Raw genomic sequence first — 18508 nt, forward strand, 5'->3', positions numbered from 1 at the left:
AAATGATGATGTCGGGCGCCTGGGTGGCTCAGTGGGTTAAGCCGCTGCCTTCGGCTCAGGTCATGATCTCAGGGTCCTGGGATCGAGTCCCGCGTCGGGCTCTCTGCTCAGCAGGGAGTCCGCTTTCTCCTCTCTCTCTCTCTGCCTGCCTCTCTGCCTACTTGTGATCTCTGTCTGTCAAATAAACAAATAAAATCTTTAAAAAAAAAAAAAAAAGAAATGATGATGTCATGTCACTAGAGACCCAAATATGTGAAGCAAGATCGGTAATATTAAGATTATTTTTTACGACAATAATAATAAACAACAGCAACCTGAATCAGAAATTGGAATGGAAGAGTGGAAAATAAACGGATGGTGTTAAACTGATATTCACAAGTTTACATGTGACTGGATAACATTTTTCTGTGACCGGAGTCGCTGATGGAAAGTGTGCTCCCTCTATGACTACATCAGGTAGTTATGCACCCTACAGAACTTTTAGCACGCGTGGTACATGGGTGTTTCAGTTGGTTGAAAGACCAACTTTTGATTTCAGCTCAGGTCATGATCTCAGGATCGTAAGATGGAGGCCCACTCGGGGCTCCTTGCTGGTTCTGGAGCCTGCTTGAGATTCTCTCTCTCCCTCTCCCTCTGCCCTTCCTCACCACCCATCCCTCTGGTCACACACGCTCTCTCTCTCTCTCACTCACACACACACAACACAAGAAGAACTTTCAGCACGAGACTTAGACTAGAAAACATTAATGCAGAAATGATTCATGGATTCAAAATGAAATGTGGAGAATCATCCTTCAAAAGAATACATTTTGTGGTGGTGCTGTAGTACTTTACACTAAGAAACTGGATGAATTCCATGTCACCTTCTCTCTTTAGCCATGGCACCCAAAAAAGCTAATTGTAATGCAACAAATAAGCTAAAATCTAAAAAAGAAAAAATATTACTTACACCTACAATTGGGTATTTCCCTTTTCTTTAACTGAAGTGCTCTAGAATGGAACTCTTGCAATGTAAACTCTTGCAGTTTACAGTCATGCTGACAAAGCTCTCCAGAACACCATTTTACTACATAATTTTTTTAATCAAATGAATTAAAATTTTGACATTTTCTTTTTTCTTAACACATAGATTTTTTTTAAGAAAAATCTAAAAATCATTTTTTCTTTATTTTAATTTATTTTTTATTTATTTTCAGCATAACAGTATTCATTATATTTGCACTACACCCAGTGCTCCATGCAATCCGTGCCCTCTATAATACCCACCACCTGGTACCCCAACCTCCCACCCCCCGCCCCTTCAAAACCCTCAGATTGTTTTTCAGAAAAACAATCTAAAAATCATTTAAAAACAATCTTTATCAGGTGATGAATGGCAATCTGACCCCTGCTCCCTGAAAAATCTTTATTTCTATCCTATATTCATTTAAAGATAGGATAATATGTTTTCAGTATCTTGTCAGTCTCTTATAGGACATCAGGCTTGCCAGAACGTATTCAGAAAATTGATTATTTCGTAAATGTATTATTGTACTTTAGCACACAAAATAGGTAACTCTGTCTTTGTCAATGCATTTTCCCAACAGAGGATTACCACCTTAACTGTCACGGTAACTCCTATTGCATGATTTCTGTAGTCTGTGACTTCATATTTGGTGTTGATGCATGCTGGCCATAATGGAACTAATGTAGCACTTGTTTTTGTCTGATATTGAGTTTTATGCTTTCTTTTATTAATAACCTTTTATGACATTTGCCCAATTAAGTCATTTGTTTGTGTAGTGAAAAAGACTAAAAAAGAAAAGTTATTGCTACTTTTCTTAAAGTCTTTGGCCTTATAATAATATAGCTTTGTTCCTCAGTGTTTGGGGAATCAAGTCCCTTGTGTGTGGGCAAGGCCGAGTGTGTGGAAACATAGGTAATATCAGTAAGCTATCTCAACCCAAGGAGATGAATGTGGGACACAGCAGCAATTTTGAATTATCTTAGAAAATAAACTCAAAAGCATCTTCAGTGTTATTTTACATAAATGTATTGATATTTTTGCATATAAGTAAATCATTTTTATAATTCCATAGCTTCCAAATTTGCCCTCATTGCAAATTAAGATTGAGAGATGTTTGATTATGACAGAAATAAAAGAAGTATATAGTGTACTTATTATTTAAAGCATAAATAGTGATACATATACTTGCTACTTTTTAAAACTTTGTCTTTTCTTGGTTTAGGGTCCCCCTGGACCACCTGGACCTCAAGGACTACAAGGGCCAAAGGTTATTCTTTATTTTACTTGCTTCCATTTACCATGTATGATATAGAGAATCCCACCTTAAATTTATGTATCTTTGAAAAATCATTCTTCCAAAATGCTGGAGGAGCTGAGATCAGCAATATTGCTTAAGAGAGCTAAGAATAAACTTTGAGGTCTGAGCTTAAGAAAGCAGGATTGGGGAAAAAAAAAGAAAATTAGTAAAGAAGAGAGAGAAATAAGAATAGCATTAAATTTAGAGGGAAGATATTAAGAAAAACAGAATATTAAACAAGGGAAAAACAAGTTTTACAGAAATTATAAAGGTAAAATAGCCACTAACGAAAATTTACTCTAACACCAAAAAAGATTTTTCTCTTCAATTCATTTGTAATAATAAAAACAAGAGAAGATTGAGCAAGATGTATTCATAGATGACAATTTGAGAAATCTTTTTTGAGTCATTTTTTATAATGAATCCTATTATACATATTCAAACATTCGGCCATTTAAATCTTAACTAATGAAGCATACCACTTATGAATAGCAGGAACCTAGAATTTCTTGATTATATCTCAAATTTATTAGTGGTGTTCGCTTTATCCCTCTAAACTTAAACTTAGGTTTGTTTAGCCACATTTGAGCAATTAACACATGGCCAGTGTCTCTAGCTTTTCAGAACTGAGCTGAAATATTTGTTGAAATATGGCTTTCATCATTAGAGTTCTGTAGGAGATTTAAGTAGTTTTGCAATCCATCTTTTGTTGGTGCCTTTTAAAGCAGTTATTTGCTAAGTCTGTCATACACATACACTCACATACCTACACAGACATACACATCAGCTTTTGTATCCTTTTCTTCTAAGATGCTTAGAAACAGAAAGCTAGCACATAGAAAACTATTTTTCTTTTATAAAAAGGAGTATAAAGTAGAATAGTGCTGAGGTCCTCACCCAATAGATACATTTAGAACACGGAGCCTAATTTCAAACAGATCTCATGTAAAACATTAATGTAAGGTTTGGGATTTTTAAACTTTCTATTTCTCTATCACATTCTGGTCCCTAAGAAATGTAACACAAAAATGCTCCAATTGTTTGTTCCTGGTGAGCAAGTCAGCCTAGATCCCTACTCTAATATTTTGGTGAGCTGGATTAGACAGCCACAAAGGAAATCTGCAGATCGTTTTTTCATCTGTGTAGAGTCAACTAGGATCTAAGGATCTTTGTCCTTCTCCTCACTTGACTAAGTCTCCAGAACCAAAATTGGCCCCAGTGCTAAACACACCCTAAAATCTTCTAGGACTTTACCCTTCTTTAAAGCCCAAAGGATCTACAGAAATCCAAAGGGAATCCATCCCTTGTTCTAAAGAGACAAAAAAAAACCACCTAGCCATGAAGGATACATGTAGTGGTAAAACCTGTACCTCCCTCCTTATTTTATAATCCAATTACTATTCATTTTAATTGTTATTCAGTAAGTAATTTTTGAGCCTCTACTCTGTGATAAGGACTAATATCTAACAGAGACACTTGGATATAGTAAGGGTTTCAATAAGGAGCTTACAGTTTAGAACAGGAGATAGGCAAGTAAAGGCACAATTACTAATGATGAAGAGTACACGTTATGGATGCGCATATAGGAAGGTTACTCTCTGTTAGGAATCAAGAATGACTTTGAGCTGAAACTGGGATAGAAAGAAGCTGGCCAAATGAATGTCATGGCAAGTGGACAGTGGGAGAGGAGTAGTGAGCCTCCCTTATCTCTCAGTCCTACCAGCCTTCCCACTATGCTATTACCATGCCCCACCCCAAACAAAACACAGTGATCTCATAACTGAGCTCTTGGACTGACTGATACAGTCTTTCAAGCTTTCCGTGATCTTTCCTCAAGAAGGTTGGGATATCTGAGATGAGATATGCCTATGACCAAGAGTCAGCAATTGCAGCCCGAGTCAAATACAGAACCCATTTGCCCTGGGGACTCACAACCTCAGACTGAATGGAAACCTATTCAGTTAGTGTTTCTCTTTCCCTTGTCAAACCAGGATCGGTTGACTTCTTACACATCAAGTAACTCTTTACCAACTACATTTGATGAGTGAAAGATAAATTCATAAGTCATGAGTTATTTTTTCTTTTAAACACTCATGAGTCACATTTTGAAGGTAAAAGCATAGCAAAACAATCATTACTGGGCCCAGAGTGCTGACAAGTATTCAAACTGAAACTAGGTCTTGGCCAGGTGCATCCAACCTCAGCAGACTTGTTTGTGGCAAAATAAACTTTGCTGCTCCCACAAAGAACGGGAAGTCAGGAGTAAGGAAAGGCTTTTCCTTTTTTTTTTTTTTTTTTTCTTTGCACTTTTGTTTGTCAGGCTTTCATTAAATGTTTGGAAAGCTCAAATTTCATTCTATGGCTGATAGCTGTTAAAGTTTTTACCAGGGAAAGACTGTCTAACAATTTCAAAATAATGGGATTTACAAAAGTGATGCATTGATCTAAAATGATATCTTACCTTTCAAAAAATTTGTTCAGTACATTTCCAAGTGAAAAATGACTGGAGATTTGTTGTTGGAATAAATATCTAGCACATTGTTTACATTTGTTTTAAATGAGATATCTTCAATTAAGAAAAAATAAATAGATTTTGGGTTTGTCAAGGTTTCTAAGAAATCATATGAATAGAAAACTTTATTTTATTCCTAGCATAGTATAGGTAATTGAATAAATCCAAAAGTGATTTTATGAAGATTGAAATGTTATCTGATTGATTCTATCTGGAAATAGCACATTCACAATCATGAACCTGTATCCGTTGTTCAAATGTTATCAGTTAAAATATTATAAACTTATGGCTTTGCACTCTGTTCTTAAGTCAGCTTTCATGTTTTTGCTTTTTTCTGAAGTTGGAAAATGAAGAGAAATCATACAGATTTTTTAGGGAGGAAAAAATTAACTAGGGCATATAGGTTGTTGTTATAGAATATGGTCAACCACTAAACGACCTCTATCAGTTTTCTTTCAGCATTTTTTCCTTTAGCCTACATCTCACTTGGGGCAAAAAATAAAAAATTGGACCTGAGCTACATGACTATTGTTACATATAATCTTCAAGAAAATGTTATTTCACTTAGTTTTGATATGTGTATGATATAACAAAGCTGTTCTTGGGTTACGATACATAGGCTGAAAGTCAAATTGTACTGTCACCAGCTAACATGACTTCTAGTTACCAATGATAAATGGAAGCAAGCGATCACTTTTTCTCTTAACAGGGAGAGCCAGGATCTCCAGGAATCCCAGGAGTTGATGGAGAGCAGGTAATTTTCAAAGATATATACTGTCATTCAAACATCATAATTGATCACCACTTTTATTATAGATTTGGAGCCAAAAAGACATGAATGTTGATATATGATATCCTCTCTATTTTTTTACCATCTGTTGTAGAGATTATATTAACTTTAAAAAGCAATTGCTTTTAAATTAGACATTAATTTTCTTTGCAGAAACATGTAAGAGGTATGACATTTTAGTTTTGTCTTAATACTCCTTATCAATCTACCAGTGACACCTCAGTAAATTTTTATTAGACTTATAAGATCATTACTAATTTAGTAAGAATAGGCTAACTTTGTCAATAAATACAAATCATTCAAGATTAAAATCAGTCGGTCAAAGTTTCCACAAAATTAGATATTGCTTATATGTGTTATTTTGACAAGATTTTTTTCCCAAATAAAGATTACACCTAAATTTCAAGATAGTTAGAAAAAAGAGAAACAGGTGGGGCATTTACTTACCTTCGTGGAAAATGGCAGTATCTCCAAGGGTTTCCCTCAACACAGAGGTTGGCAAACTTTTTCTGTAAAGGACAGATAGTAAATGTTTCAGGCTTTGCAGGTCACACAGAGTCTTTGTCACATTTGTTTTTTATCTGAACACACCTTAAATTTTTTTCAAAGATTCAGTCTGTGCAAAAATAATCCCTGGACTGAATCTGGCCTAGAAACTGTGGTTTACCTCTGACCAAAAAGAATCAGACTAGGAGAATGTGAACACTATGGGGAATTCAGAGTCAGATCCCAATGGTTAGCTTCAAGACATTTGATGTTTTCTGGGCTTCCATTATTTACCCAAGAAATGGCTGACATCAAGAAGATCATAAGAAATCAAAAGGATTCTTTACACAGTTGGCAAAATACGCTCCTCAGGAGATAGTATTAGATAAGAAATGAAGTTTAAGAGAAAAGTTATTTTAAGATCAGAGTGGTATGTTGCAAATCCTATAATGTCCCATTAAATAAATGTGATAATTCAAAAACTAAGAGGCTTTAGAAGATTTGCTATTATTAATCAGAAATCATATTATAATTTAAAAATCTGGTTGTCCTGGGGCACCTGGGTGGCACAGTTGGTTAAACATCTCGTTCTTGTTTTCAGCTCAAGTCATGATTTTAGGGTCCTAAGATAGAGCCTTGCACTGAGCTCTGCACTCAGCTGGGGGTCTGCTTGGGATTTTCTCGCCGCACCCCCCCCCGCCCCCTGCCATACCCCTCTCATTCATACACACTCTCTCTCTCAAAATAAATAAATAAATCTTTTTTAAAAACCTAGTTGTGTTACCTTTCCAATGTTAGTTATTAAAAAATAATTAATTTAACATGCAGAATAACATATTACATGGTCCCTACATATACAATAGTTGGGTTTTTTTTTTTTTTTTCTATAGGCTTTTAAGTCCAATAGCAGAGATTGGCTGCCCTGCTACTCTCCATCATTAAATTCCTAAAACCAGCTAGGCGCTGATTAACCAGTAAGATCCATCTACCCATTTGGGCGCCTACCCACCCACCTAGCAAGTGATTCTGAACTAAGTGCTATAGGTATAAGTCAAGAAAAGACATGTTCCTGTCCCTAAGTAGTTTGTAGTATGGAAAAGTTGAACAGGTTTGGGCAGCCAGGGAAGAACTATGATCATCCCTGCTCGAGAATGGGCCATGTGGTCCTATGGTAGTGAAGCTCCTTGGATAAAAATACTTAACTATATAAATTAACTTCAGTATTATTACAAAATTAAGATTTGCTAGCACTCAAAAAATACTTTTATTTATTTCCTCACTGTAAAAGAATAAAAATAACATCATGGATCACCTCATGGGGTGTTTGAGAATAAAATAAGAACATTGTGGAACAGTTGAAGTGTTTCTAAGCTTAGTTGAACTCTGGTGCCTAATGACTAGGCACCTAATGATTGGTGCCTACATTATTTACCTTTCTCTATATCGAACCCTTGAAATCGATGGTGACCAGAACTTCCACCTGCTTTTAAGAGGGGGAGGAGAGTATCGTGGGTAGAGATAGGAGAAATTTATCTAAACCTCTTGTTATTATAACATTAGTCCTTGTTCAAAATGTATATTGTACTGCTGAGAATTCAATCCCTTAAATTGTTTTCAGGACCAGTGGTATCAAATTAGCTGCCAGGAAAAAAATATAGAATCAGGAGAAATTATGTGAACACTTAAGTTCATGATTAAATGACCTAAGTAGTAGAATTTAACCCCTTTCATTACATGAGGAAATAGTATTGACTCAGTGTAGAAGGTAGCTTTAAGAAATAACTCTACCTGGGCGCCTGGGTGGCTCAGTGGGTTGAGCCTCTGCCTTTGGCTCAGGTCATGATCTCAGGGTCCTGGGATCAAGGCCCGCATCGGGCTCTCTGCTCAGCGGGGAGCCTGCTTCCCTCTCTCTCTCTCTCTGCCTGCCTCTCTGTCTACTTGTGATCTCTCTCTGTCAAATAAATAAATAAAATCTTTTAAAAAAAAAAAAAAAGAAAAAAAGAAATAACTCTACCTAACAGTGAAAATCAGAATCCTCTCCGGATAGGACCACCCGCGCACAAAACTGATCTAGAATTCTGTTTGCCCTAGAATGTTATTATCAAGGGTTAATATGATTCTTACATGCAACCATATCATTTGTAGGGACTTAAAGGCTCAAAAGGAGACATGGGGGACCCAGGTATGCCAGGTGAAAAAGGAGGAATTGGACTTCCTGGATTACCGGTATGTTTATACTTTTTAGGGTGTGTTCATATCAAGATAAATTAATCAGAAAAGAGTTATATAATTAGCTGCACTCTCATCTAGTGGTTAATATTACATTAAAAAGTAATATTTTTACTTTTACATATTTGAGGTATTGTTGGTTAAAGGCCACTAAAACAAGTTTTAAAGCATCTAACCAAATGAATTGTAAAATAAACTGTCATGTTTTCCTGAATTATTTTCATCAAAAGATAGTAAAATAAATACAGTTGATCACTTGAATTTGGTATGTGTAAAATGGTGGTAGCTTGTCATTTTAAAATAAACTGTAATGATAAAAAATTAAAAAGCTAGGGGTGCCTGGGTGGCTCAGTGGGATAAGCCTCTGCCTTCGACTCAGGCCATGATCTCAGAGTCCCAGGATCGAGCCCCGCATTGGGCTCTCTGCTTGGCAGGAGCCTGCTTCCCCTTCTCTCTCTGCCTGCCTCGCTGCCTACTTGTGATCTCTCTCTTTGTCAAATAAATAAATGAAATCTTTTTTTAAAAAAAATTAACAAGCTAAAAAATATAAGACAATTTAGAAAGAAGTTACACTTGAAAGTGCTCTCTTTGTATGTGTGGAATGGTGTTTATGGTTTTACCCTACAATTTTTACTAAGAATTTGGAAGGCAAAATAGAAAAACATGTAGAAAATTTCACTGCCCTAGATCTACTTTAAAACAAGGAAGTATATAAATAAATGTCAATGAAAACCAAGCTAAAAAACTGACCTTTGCTATTTAAAGTGAGCACCACCATAAAAAATATGACATTTATAATCTGGTATATTTAACAATGTATAAGTTTTAAGCTAGTTTTTATTTACTTTATATTTTATTTCACATATCACCCACAATCCTAGAGATTTGGAGAGGCTTGCTGTTTGAGACTAAAATGCAGGGGGATAAATCCTTCTTTTGTATGTGATGTGTATAATATTATAAAAATTGCAAAAGAATGGTGGGTCTGGGGAGAAAATTCAGATGTTTCTTACACTTTGGGAAAAGTTTACTGGCTCAACTCTCACTGGTTATTTGTAGGGTGCCAATGGAATGAAAGGAGAAAAAGGAGACTCCGGATTGCCAGGTCCTCAGGGTCCTTCTGTAAGTCCTTGGCGGTTGAACTTCTGAAACAGGCCTATTATTTGCCCAGTTCGACCTGTGCCAGATGGCTTATTAACAATAAAAAGACCGTGAACCTCTTAGTTTGTCAAACTATAGAGAGTATATCTGTCGGCCTTGTATAATGAGAGACAAAGTATCTCAGAGATCTGAGGTAAAGGCAGCTTTTTAGGGGACCCTCTAATCCTAAGGAGAAAATTAATGATTTTCCCATCAAGCTTTTGGGTAGAGATTTGTGAACACAGAACATACTTTTTTTTTTTTTTTCCTCCCGAGCTGTTGCTACTCAGTGAAATAATTTGAGAGTTTAATAGTGGTTGTGGCATTATAGCATTTCTTGGTAAGCAGTTGTTGTCTTTTCATTTAATGTACTTTAAATTTATTCCCGCTTTTGTAAAACAACTGTATTTTTAGTGGTTTTTTTTTTAGTTCTCATTAATGAATTTCTAAACATAAAGACTCAATTGCATCACTTCTTCTAGTATTGTTCCACAGCAACTACTAATGGCCTTAGCAGAACCCCAGCCTAAGATTCAAGCCAAACTGCCTTATCTAAATGAAGTAACCAAATCCATGTTTATGTTTTGGACATACAGATCATAGGCCCACCAGGCCCACCAGGCCCCCATGGCCCACCAGGTCCCATGGTAAGCCTTTCTTCTCTTCAAAATGTAGTCCTTTATTTATAAGCACGCTACTAGGGAAAAAAAAAACATGAACACATCCCTCAAAATAGCCAGTTTGTATTTTGTGCTACTCTCTGTGGAATGGACAGAAAATACAACGTGCATTGAGAGTTACTGACTTTATAGTGTTGTCTTTCACTATCCCAAACACATCTCTTGAGAAGAGATCGAGTAGCTTTGTGACAGGAAATTTGAAGATAGATTTAACAAGCTTTACTCCAACCTGCAGTATGAACATCAAAAAATCATCTTAACCAGCCAGTGTTTAGGCCATTAGTAATATAACAAGTTTAATAATTGTAGCCATTCATGAATGTGTCTAACCAACTTTGGTTGAAATCCTTTAATGAGATGTTTAATAGGAACATTTATAAAATAATAAGGTAAAAATTGAAGCCCACTTCCACAGATGACATGTATTGTTGCTTGTTTCTCTTTTCATCTTTATGGTGCTCTGGTGGATCCACTGTTCACCACAACTATCCCTCAATGACCAATGAAGTCAATGGCCATGCCCTCATCCAACTCATGTCTGGTGCTGAAGGCAGCCATTAAACCAGTGTAATTCTTAAAATGTCCACTTAATGGCACTAGTGTTAAGGCTAGAACGTAGAATGTAGCAAGCTTCAAATGCCTTTGACTGTGGCAGGACTCCCAACAAGTTAGGCAGGCTCTAAGGTCACATTCATCACTACGGTGTCTCAATAAACCCCATGTCTTCAGTCATACAGATTAAATAAACCATGGGTCACTCTTCCCTCCTATTGTGCTCTAAGAAAGAATGTCACTGAAATGATCTAAGCCACAAAGCGCAGCTGTAGACCCAATCATCTATTTCTTACCAACTGCCATTTCCATTTCATACTGCAAAATTGTTATTATACTTAACCTTATTTTCTTAAAACTAAACAGTTCATTAAGAATTAAGCAAATCGCACACTTTGAGCTTTTTTAATACTCCCTCCATTTTATGTTAGAAAATTAAATTTTAAAATGCTATTTCCTGTTCATATAAACTTAATTAGCTTAAAGGGATTTTATATCATTACTAAAATAAGACTACTTGATAAAGTAGCAGCCATTTCCTGAAAATGCTTATCCATCACTAACCTAAAAGGAAAATATTTTTCTAAGTAGACATATGTAACAAATATTTGTATATTGCATGATAAAAATCTTTTTCACACTGTTGTATAATTTCACTGTTGGGTATTTAAATACTCCTCTCTCCAAAGAGTTCATTTAAATCACTTGAGAAGTTTAAAGCAATCCACAGTACAGTTTAGGTCATTTAGGTTAGAAATTAGTCTCTATAGTTAGATTTTCCACAAAATACAGGGGGAAAAGCCCTGATTCATGTATGCATTATAACTTCTTTCCATTGGTAAACAACAGTTACGAGAGCCTTGAAGAATTCATCTTTGTAAGAACAAATGCATTCTAACTAATAATGCTTAGTGCATCTGTATTAGAATCCTTTCCTTAGTCTTAAATTGATTTTACTTAAATTGTAACAGGGTTCCAAACTTGACTGTCATCTCCTCATTCCTTCTTCTTTTAGATTCCTCTTGGGTCTACAGGACTCAATAATTCAAAGGTCTCCTATTCACTGGTACTTAAAATCTGGAACTTTTCTTTGGCAAATTTCTGTATTTTAAAACCCACCTCTATTCCATATAAGCTTATAACGTGTTTCACATTTTTCCACCTAGATTTTATAAAAATGTGGATTTGAGAACTAGGAATAGTGTAGGTTCACAATACATTTTAAAACAAAATTTTTTTCCATCTAACCCTAGCAGATTTCTCCCTCCCTGTCACGGGTATTTAGCAGAAAGAATTGCTGTTAATGAATTTCCAATTACAGAACAATCCAAGAGCTAGAAGGAACTTTCACTAGGTATTAGCATCCACTGGCCTGCCTCTAGCTATAGCTCAAACAGGACGATTTCTTGTTTTACATCTCTTTGGTTACTCTATACAATAATCACTTCTGCTAGGAAATAGTGAATCAATTCTTAATTAAAATCTGTGTTTTTCTTTTTCAGGGACCCCATGGACTTCCTGGACCAAAGGTAATCCAAAAAAAATCCCTTGATTATTTGATTTCTGTTTCCTTGTTAATCATGGAGAAGCATGATGGAAGCATGTCTGTCCTGTCTTATTTATCTGTCAAGTAATGTTGATAATCTTTAAGCCTTTAAGTATCCAGATGTTTAAATCTCACAATGCAGAATGACTTACAACAAATTTAAGTGATATCACCTGGAGATGAACTATTCCTCATTTTGCCTTTTCCATGACACTGTATAGGTTCCTTAAGTTACTAATCATAATATACTCAAAATCAACCCTTTAGAAATGTACCTGATGAGATTCTCAGACTAGTCCAGATGCTCTTTCTTATGATGTCTCATTAGTTGCAGATTTAGATGTTACTGATACTCCTTGTTTGTCATATAACAGCACTGCAGCTAAATGCTTTGACTACCCAACATCTTAATTTTGTACTCCCCCAGAGATCACTGGTCTAGAATGGGGTGGGGCGTATCAGGTGTGTTCTAGTCAAGAAAAGATTACTCACTTACATATACTCTATACTCTGGATTAACAAGAGAACAATAGAGAATACCCCTCCTTGTCAGAATTAGTGCGGTTTATGTTGGAAAAATGGTTTGCACCTGTTTGTTGCTTTTGTGTAGACCAAGAGGACATTTTGGAGGACTAAGAAGAGCCCTGAAAGAAAGGTTCCTTCCTTCACGGAGCCTATGTAATTAGTACCTATGTTCTAATTTCAGCTTTGCCACTGACAGTCTGTGTCACCTTAGGCAGACTACTTATCCTCTCTCTGTTCCTTCACTCACTCAACTAGGCAACTTTCCTCTTAGTGTTGTGATAATTTAATGAGGCATATTTGTAAGATACTTAGCAAAATATCGGGTGCAACTGTCAATGAATACCCAGTAAATATCAGTTGTTAATGTCTTCCGATTTGATGCTTTGTTCTAAATTTAAGCATTTAGGGGGGAGAAAGCATGAGGGAAGGTTTAAGCACTCTTGAAAGCTCCTCAGTAGTGAGTTGGTGCATTTAAATGGTGAGGGGTAGGGGAACACAGAAATGCAAGAGCTAGAAATCAGAAAGCTTAGAGGCAGTCCACCCTCTCCTCTAGGGGCTCCTCCTGGTTCACCCAACTTTAGTAGTATAGAAGTATTGGTCTGAAATGAAACCTAAGTTTCATTTTTGGGGTTAGACAGGTGACTCACTCAAGAATGGAAAGAGTTCATGCCTCTTTATTCTTCTAGACCACCCTATTTTCTGGTAAGACCAGTGAGTGACAGTGTCTCAGAAGTATGGGTTATAGTTTGGGGTAAGGGCATTGTTTTCTGGGGGTCAGGAGAGAGACCCCATCTATTAGCTTTGGGGTCTTGGTCGTTATCTAAACCTCTCTGGGTCTCTTCCCACTCTGGACTAAATCAGTAGTTACTCTGGGCTTCTCCTTGGATTTCAAGGCACCACTTAAATCATAAATTTCACAAAATTATAAAGTTGAAAAGACTCTGTAGATTACCTGTGCTTATTCCTTGATTTTACAGATGATAAACTATGGGCCCATGAAATTTAGATTGTTTGCCCTGAGTTAGACTGCTAATTAAATGACTGATCTGGAACTAGAACTTAAGTCCAGAGTTGGAATTTGGTCTTTCTGTCTCTACCTTTGATTATGTATAAATTCACTTTTTTGGGTTAATGCCCACTCATGTCAATGTTTGATTCCTCACCACAGAATTCTGTGGCCTACCAAGGCAGCGCTGCCTAGTCATCATCCCATGACCTCTAGCTCAAAGTCCACATACACGCAAAGCCATCAATCTCAAGTAACCAGTTAACTAAATCTGACTCCTAGAGCCTTGGCCTTAACCTCATATTGACTTGGGCTCTGGGACAGTCCCAGGATCACACTTTACCTATCACAGCACATTTGAACTTCCTATAGTTCAAACATCCTACCTTCCGAATCCCCAGAACCCAATAGGTCATGCCAATGTGTTCATTACTTTAAACGCTAAGTGGGTCCTTGGACTCACTGTTTAACAAACATCATACTGACTTTCATCAATCAGACAAATGGAGAAAATACTTCCCAGGTTAGTAATTCCTCCTGCTATGTAAGCACGTTCTCTCCCCACTCCCGCTCCTACCCAGTAAGACTCTATAGGGCATTAGAGACTGCATCTTCCTTTCACAAATCTTTCCAGATTTTTGTGATGAAATTAATGCCTTTACTTAAAAGTTGACAAGTGAGCAGGTCAGAACTCTTATTTCTAAAATGGTGCTGCTGAGAAAATAGTTATACTGTATTTTTAGGTTTGTAAATATCAAAGTCAGGAGAAATTGTCACTCGCCATGACTTTTGTAATGTCACCTGAGGTTAAAATCCATCCTTCTTTAACTTTAACATTGGATAGACAAACAGTAAAACTACATGTAAGCACTGTGGTCTTCATATTCTCTTCTGGGATTGGCTATCAGTTGTCTATTCTGTGAATTAATCCATGTAGGGATCTGACTTGGCAATGTCAGTGAATGAGGACTCACTAAATGGCACTACTTCAAACATCAGCTGCTACATTTTTAGCTCATTCCCCAGGGCAAAATGCTTAAAGGCTTAAAATATCTGTATATAACACTGTCCTGCATATTCCAGTTTTTCATTCCAGCAGAGTAGGTTTTTCCTACTGAACTTCCTTCAGCATACTCCACTCTGTCTTTGATTTGCTTGTTGAGAACAAGGTAGCATAACACCAGGTTCTCTGATGTAGAACTGAAAACTGTGGAACTCGGGAGTATGCATTTCAGTCAGAAGGAGTACGCTTGCTCAGGAGTTTTGCTTTCTAGAATGTTATTTGTCAATTTCAGTTTATTAATTTTTTTAAATGTCTGAAATGAATTTTGGATGGATGCAAGACAAGTCTAGCTTGACTCTGCTGTTACCTAGAACTGGAATCTGCAACCATTTCGGAGACTGGCTCTCTTCTCTCAGCAGTTGAAACACCCATGATAGCAACCAAAATTGGCATTTGCTTTTGCATTTAGGGTGAACCAGGGTTAAATGGTGTTAAAGGATTGAAGGGTGAACCAGGTCAAAAGGGTGACAGAGGACCCCTTGGTCTTCCAGTAAGTAAAGAAAACTTTCCATTTCAGTGCAAATCTCAGACTTTTCTTTCTACCCTAAGTAACAACTCTGGTTGTAAGTGACTATCTTACACTTGAGATTTCTGCGATTGGAAAATGTATTCTATTGGAGCAGAGCTCAGCCCCGTTTTGTTTGAGGACTGCTCTGTGTCAGAGGAAGACCCCGTGACAAACGATGCTCTTAGTGTTCTGTCATTCAATTACATACATGCCAACCTTCTTCTTTAAAGATGGATGATTCTTCTCCCATCACCTTGCCCTTAAAAAAAAAGCATTGTGCTAATTATGTCATAATTTCTCCCAAATGTTTTAATAATTTAGTGCAGGTCAGAATCCTCCCTCAATTTTTTTTTCTCTTTTGATACCAAAAACTGTAGCCCTCTATTGGGTAGCAGGTATGCAATTGGCCATTGCTGATGGTGTGAGGTCAGTGCTGTGGCTCCTTACATTAATCAATCATATCATGGTCTAAATGTTTTATGTTGTTTGTTTTGAAAATGCCCTCTTACATGGTTCTTTTGGCAACAGTGGACAGGATGGAAGTAGTATTTTGCAGTAGCTTCGAGACAATTTTTTTGAGATTTTTTTTTTTTGAGATTTTTATTTTTAGTGAAAAGGGAATTTTCATCTTCCATGCATTTTATGCCAGTCTTCTTCTCACAACTAAAAGATTTTTAAAGATGATAGTGAAATATAAGGTTTTAGTTTCAGGGTATTAACATGCTGACTATTCAGTGAATGCAGATAAAAGTCAGTAAAGAACATTATAGATTATCTTATTAAAGTAGGACATAAAATTGGTAGAAAATAATTTATTCACGTATTTTAATAGATTAAAACATTTTGGTACTTGAAGTTCTAAAGTGTTCTAGATAGCCAGTGCCTTACACAGATCTGGCACATAGTAGACATTCAAAATGTGCTCATTTATGAATGAATGATACAAGATGTATTATTAGAGTATAGGTTCAATCACACCAATTAGACCATGGACTAGAGGCACAAAACCTCTATAATATATTAATTATATATAATTACATATATAATATAAAATATATTCTCTTATTCCAGGCAAATATGATGTTATACTATCAGTACAAAATTTTACCATCTCCCTATTTGTTTTTAAATGTTATAATAATGGTGACTCTGAACAAAGTATCAAAGGACAAAAGAAAGTTTGGATTTGTTTTATTAAACCCTCAATCTTATTTCTTTAAAGTTTGCCTTAATTTCAAATTTAGAGCTAGTGATAATTTCTATGCAGTAATTAGCCAAAAGCTCTACATATGTTAGCATTAAACAACAACACAGGGTTTTTTTTTTTAAATTTTAATCATTGCCAACTTAAGATGCATTTTGCAATTATAGTCTGACTCACAATAGAACTATATAGAAGAAACTGTAAAACTAAAAATATGCAAATATATATAGTATAGCATTTTTGGTAGAGTTTGCAGCTGGAATAGATTTTTTTCTTTCATTTTTTATTATTAACTGTATCTGAAGCATAAAATGGGAACCTAGTTCTTCAACCTTGCCAAGAGAATTTATAGGACTAGTGTATCATCTTTCTTAAATACTCCTTGATTTAATCAATATTTTTAAAGGACTATAAATCAGTATTTGAGTTTTTAGATACAAAAGACATATTCATAGAAGTAATTGTGCTTATTCTTGAAACAAGCATTGAAAATGTCATATTTTAATCATATACCAAGATTAAAGGTAAAAAAATATATATATATGCATTGCCTGAGAATAACGTATTTTTAAAGTACCTCCCCTCCAGACTTTGATGCAATGATTTTTTTAACTGAATTGAGGAACAATTTTGTTTAGGACGGTTATTTTTTGTTTGGACTCATGAACTTTTTTCTAGTTTTTTCCTGTTCCTAGAAGTCCCTCTAGTGGTAATTAATGTGAACAAAGTAAGAAAACAATGAGAATTGTTCATGTAAAATCCAGTCATCTTGGCATGGTGAAGTTCTGCATTTGTTTTTCGTAAGTTCTGTTTTAACAAGAAAAACTGGAACCTTTTTATTCCTTTCGGAAACGCTAATTCTGATTGATTATTATAATGAGCCCTTTTTTAGAATATTGGCCATTATATTTTCTTGAAACCTGAAAAAGTTTATTATCAACAGTACAGTCCTTAGAAAATGTGTATCACATGGAAATTAGCGGTATGTGAATGTTACCAGAAACTACTTTAAAGCCCTCTTTATAAACCTCATTATTTCTAAGTAAGAATTTTTTGAATGGAAATGTCATGAAAATGCCATCATCTGTGGGGTGTTTATCGTCACGTGTTTTGTTTTGTTTTGTTTTTTAAACTAACAATTTGTAGCAATGTGACAGTCATCCCAGAACCCCATGACTGTGTATGATGTTGTTTGAAGCGTTACATTTGCTCATCAGTACCTCATACTAATCTCTGTTCTTGTCCTTCGTGTTATACCCACCAACCCTGCTACCAACCACATACACAGGGAGCATCTGGCTTAGACGGAAAGCCAGGATCCCGGGTGAGTCAGTACCTCATCTTGCTCCAACCTGTTGCGTGGCTATGAATTTGTGCTTCGGGACAGACTCTTTTGCCCCAGGTACTCCCATCACGTGATGAGGGGGACACAGACTGGAGTGAAAGGAGAAAGTGTACAAAGATGTGGTACAAAAGGGAAAGGTGGGCAGAGCAGAGTCTGCAGCTCTGATCTACTCACAGCTTTTAAACTGCAGGACAGCCTTTGGAGGCCTAAGTTCCAGGCTGGAGAACTTGCTAGGTGGTAAGAATGACCAGTCTGATTAGCCTCACGGTCTTAGAATCCCAGACAAATTTTTCCAGAACTAATGGACATTTCCTATAGTTCCGTGGGCAGGCTCCTCTGAAGCGATCATAATAATGTGAATTCATTTGAACTTGTTCTTCCTTTTATGTTTCTGTCCATATTAAAAAGGTAACTTCTTCCTTGACGCTAACTTTCAAATCTCGGTTCATCAAAATGACCTGTTTTCTGTCATTTTGTCTCTTTTCTTTGGTTCTTAACGGCTCTGTCTCTTAAATTTCAGCCACAGATAATCAGTATTTAGAAGTCTTCTGAAGATGGAACTTCGAGTTCAGGCAGTAAGGAAAAGATCAGATAAGATGATGGGAATTTCCCAACATTA

At 36.2% G+C, this 18508-nt stretch overlaps 1 protein-coding gene across 14 annotated transcripts in view; it reads left to right on the top strand.

The window, feature by feature from the left end:
- Nucleotides 1-18508, top strand: part of COL25A1 (collagen type XXV alpha 1 chain) — a 460001-nt gene that overhangs the window by 421546 nt on the left and 19947 nt on the right. For 7 of the 14 annotated variants that reach the window (XM_013054002.2, XM_004748091.3, XM_004748090.3 and 4 more), the window contains 9 exons: nt 1587-1610; nt 2229-2273; nt 5525-5569; nt 8237-8317; nt 9380-9442; nt 10057-10107; nt 12195-12221; nt 15242-15322; nt 17833-17868. In XM_013054002.2, coding sequence (XP_012909456.1) covers nt 1587-1610; nt 2229-2273; nt 5525-5569; nt 8237-8317; nt 9380-9442; nt 10057-10107; nt 12195-12221; nt 15242-15322; nt 17833-17868 — 453 coding nt within the window. The remainder of the gene's footprint in view (nt 1-1586; nt 1611-2228; nt 2274-5524; nt 5570-8236; nt 8318-9379; nt 9443-10056; nt 10108-12194; nt 12222-15241; nt 15323-17832; nt 17869-18508) is intronic. The other 7 variants (XM_013054007.2, XM_004748097.3, XM_045085557.1 and 4 more) reach the window with 2 other exon arrangements.

This window comes from Mustela putorius, unplaced genomic scaffold (genome assembly GCF_011764305.1).
Source record: "Mustela putorius furo isolate JIRA1106 unplaced genomic scaffold, ASM1176430v1.1 tig00000868_pilon_pilon_pilon, whole genome shotgun sequence".
In the NCBI taxonomy this organism is placed as follows: domain Eukaryota; kingdom Metazoa; phylum Chordata; class Mammalia; order Carnivora; family Mustelidae; genus Mustela; species Mustela putorius.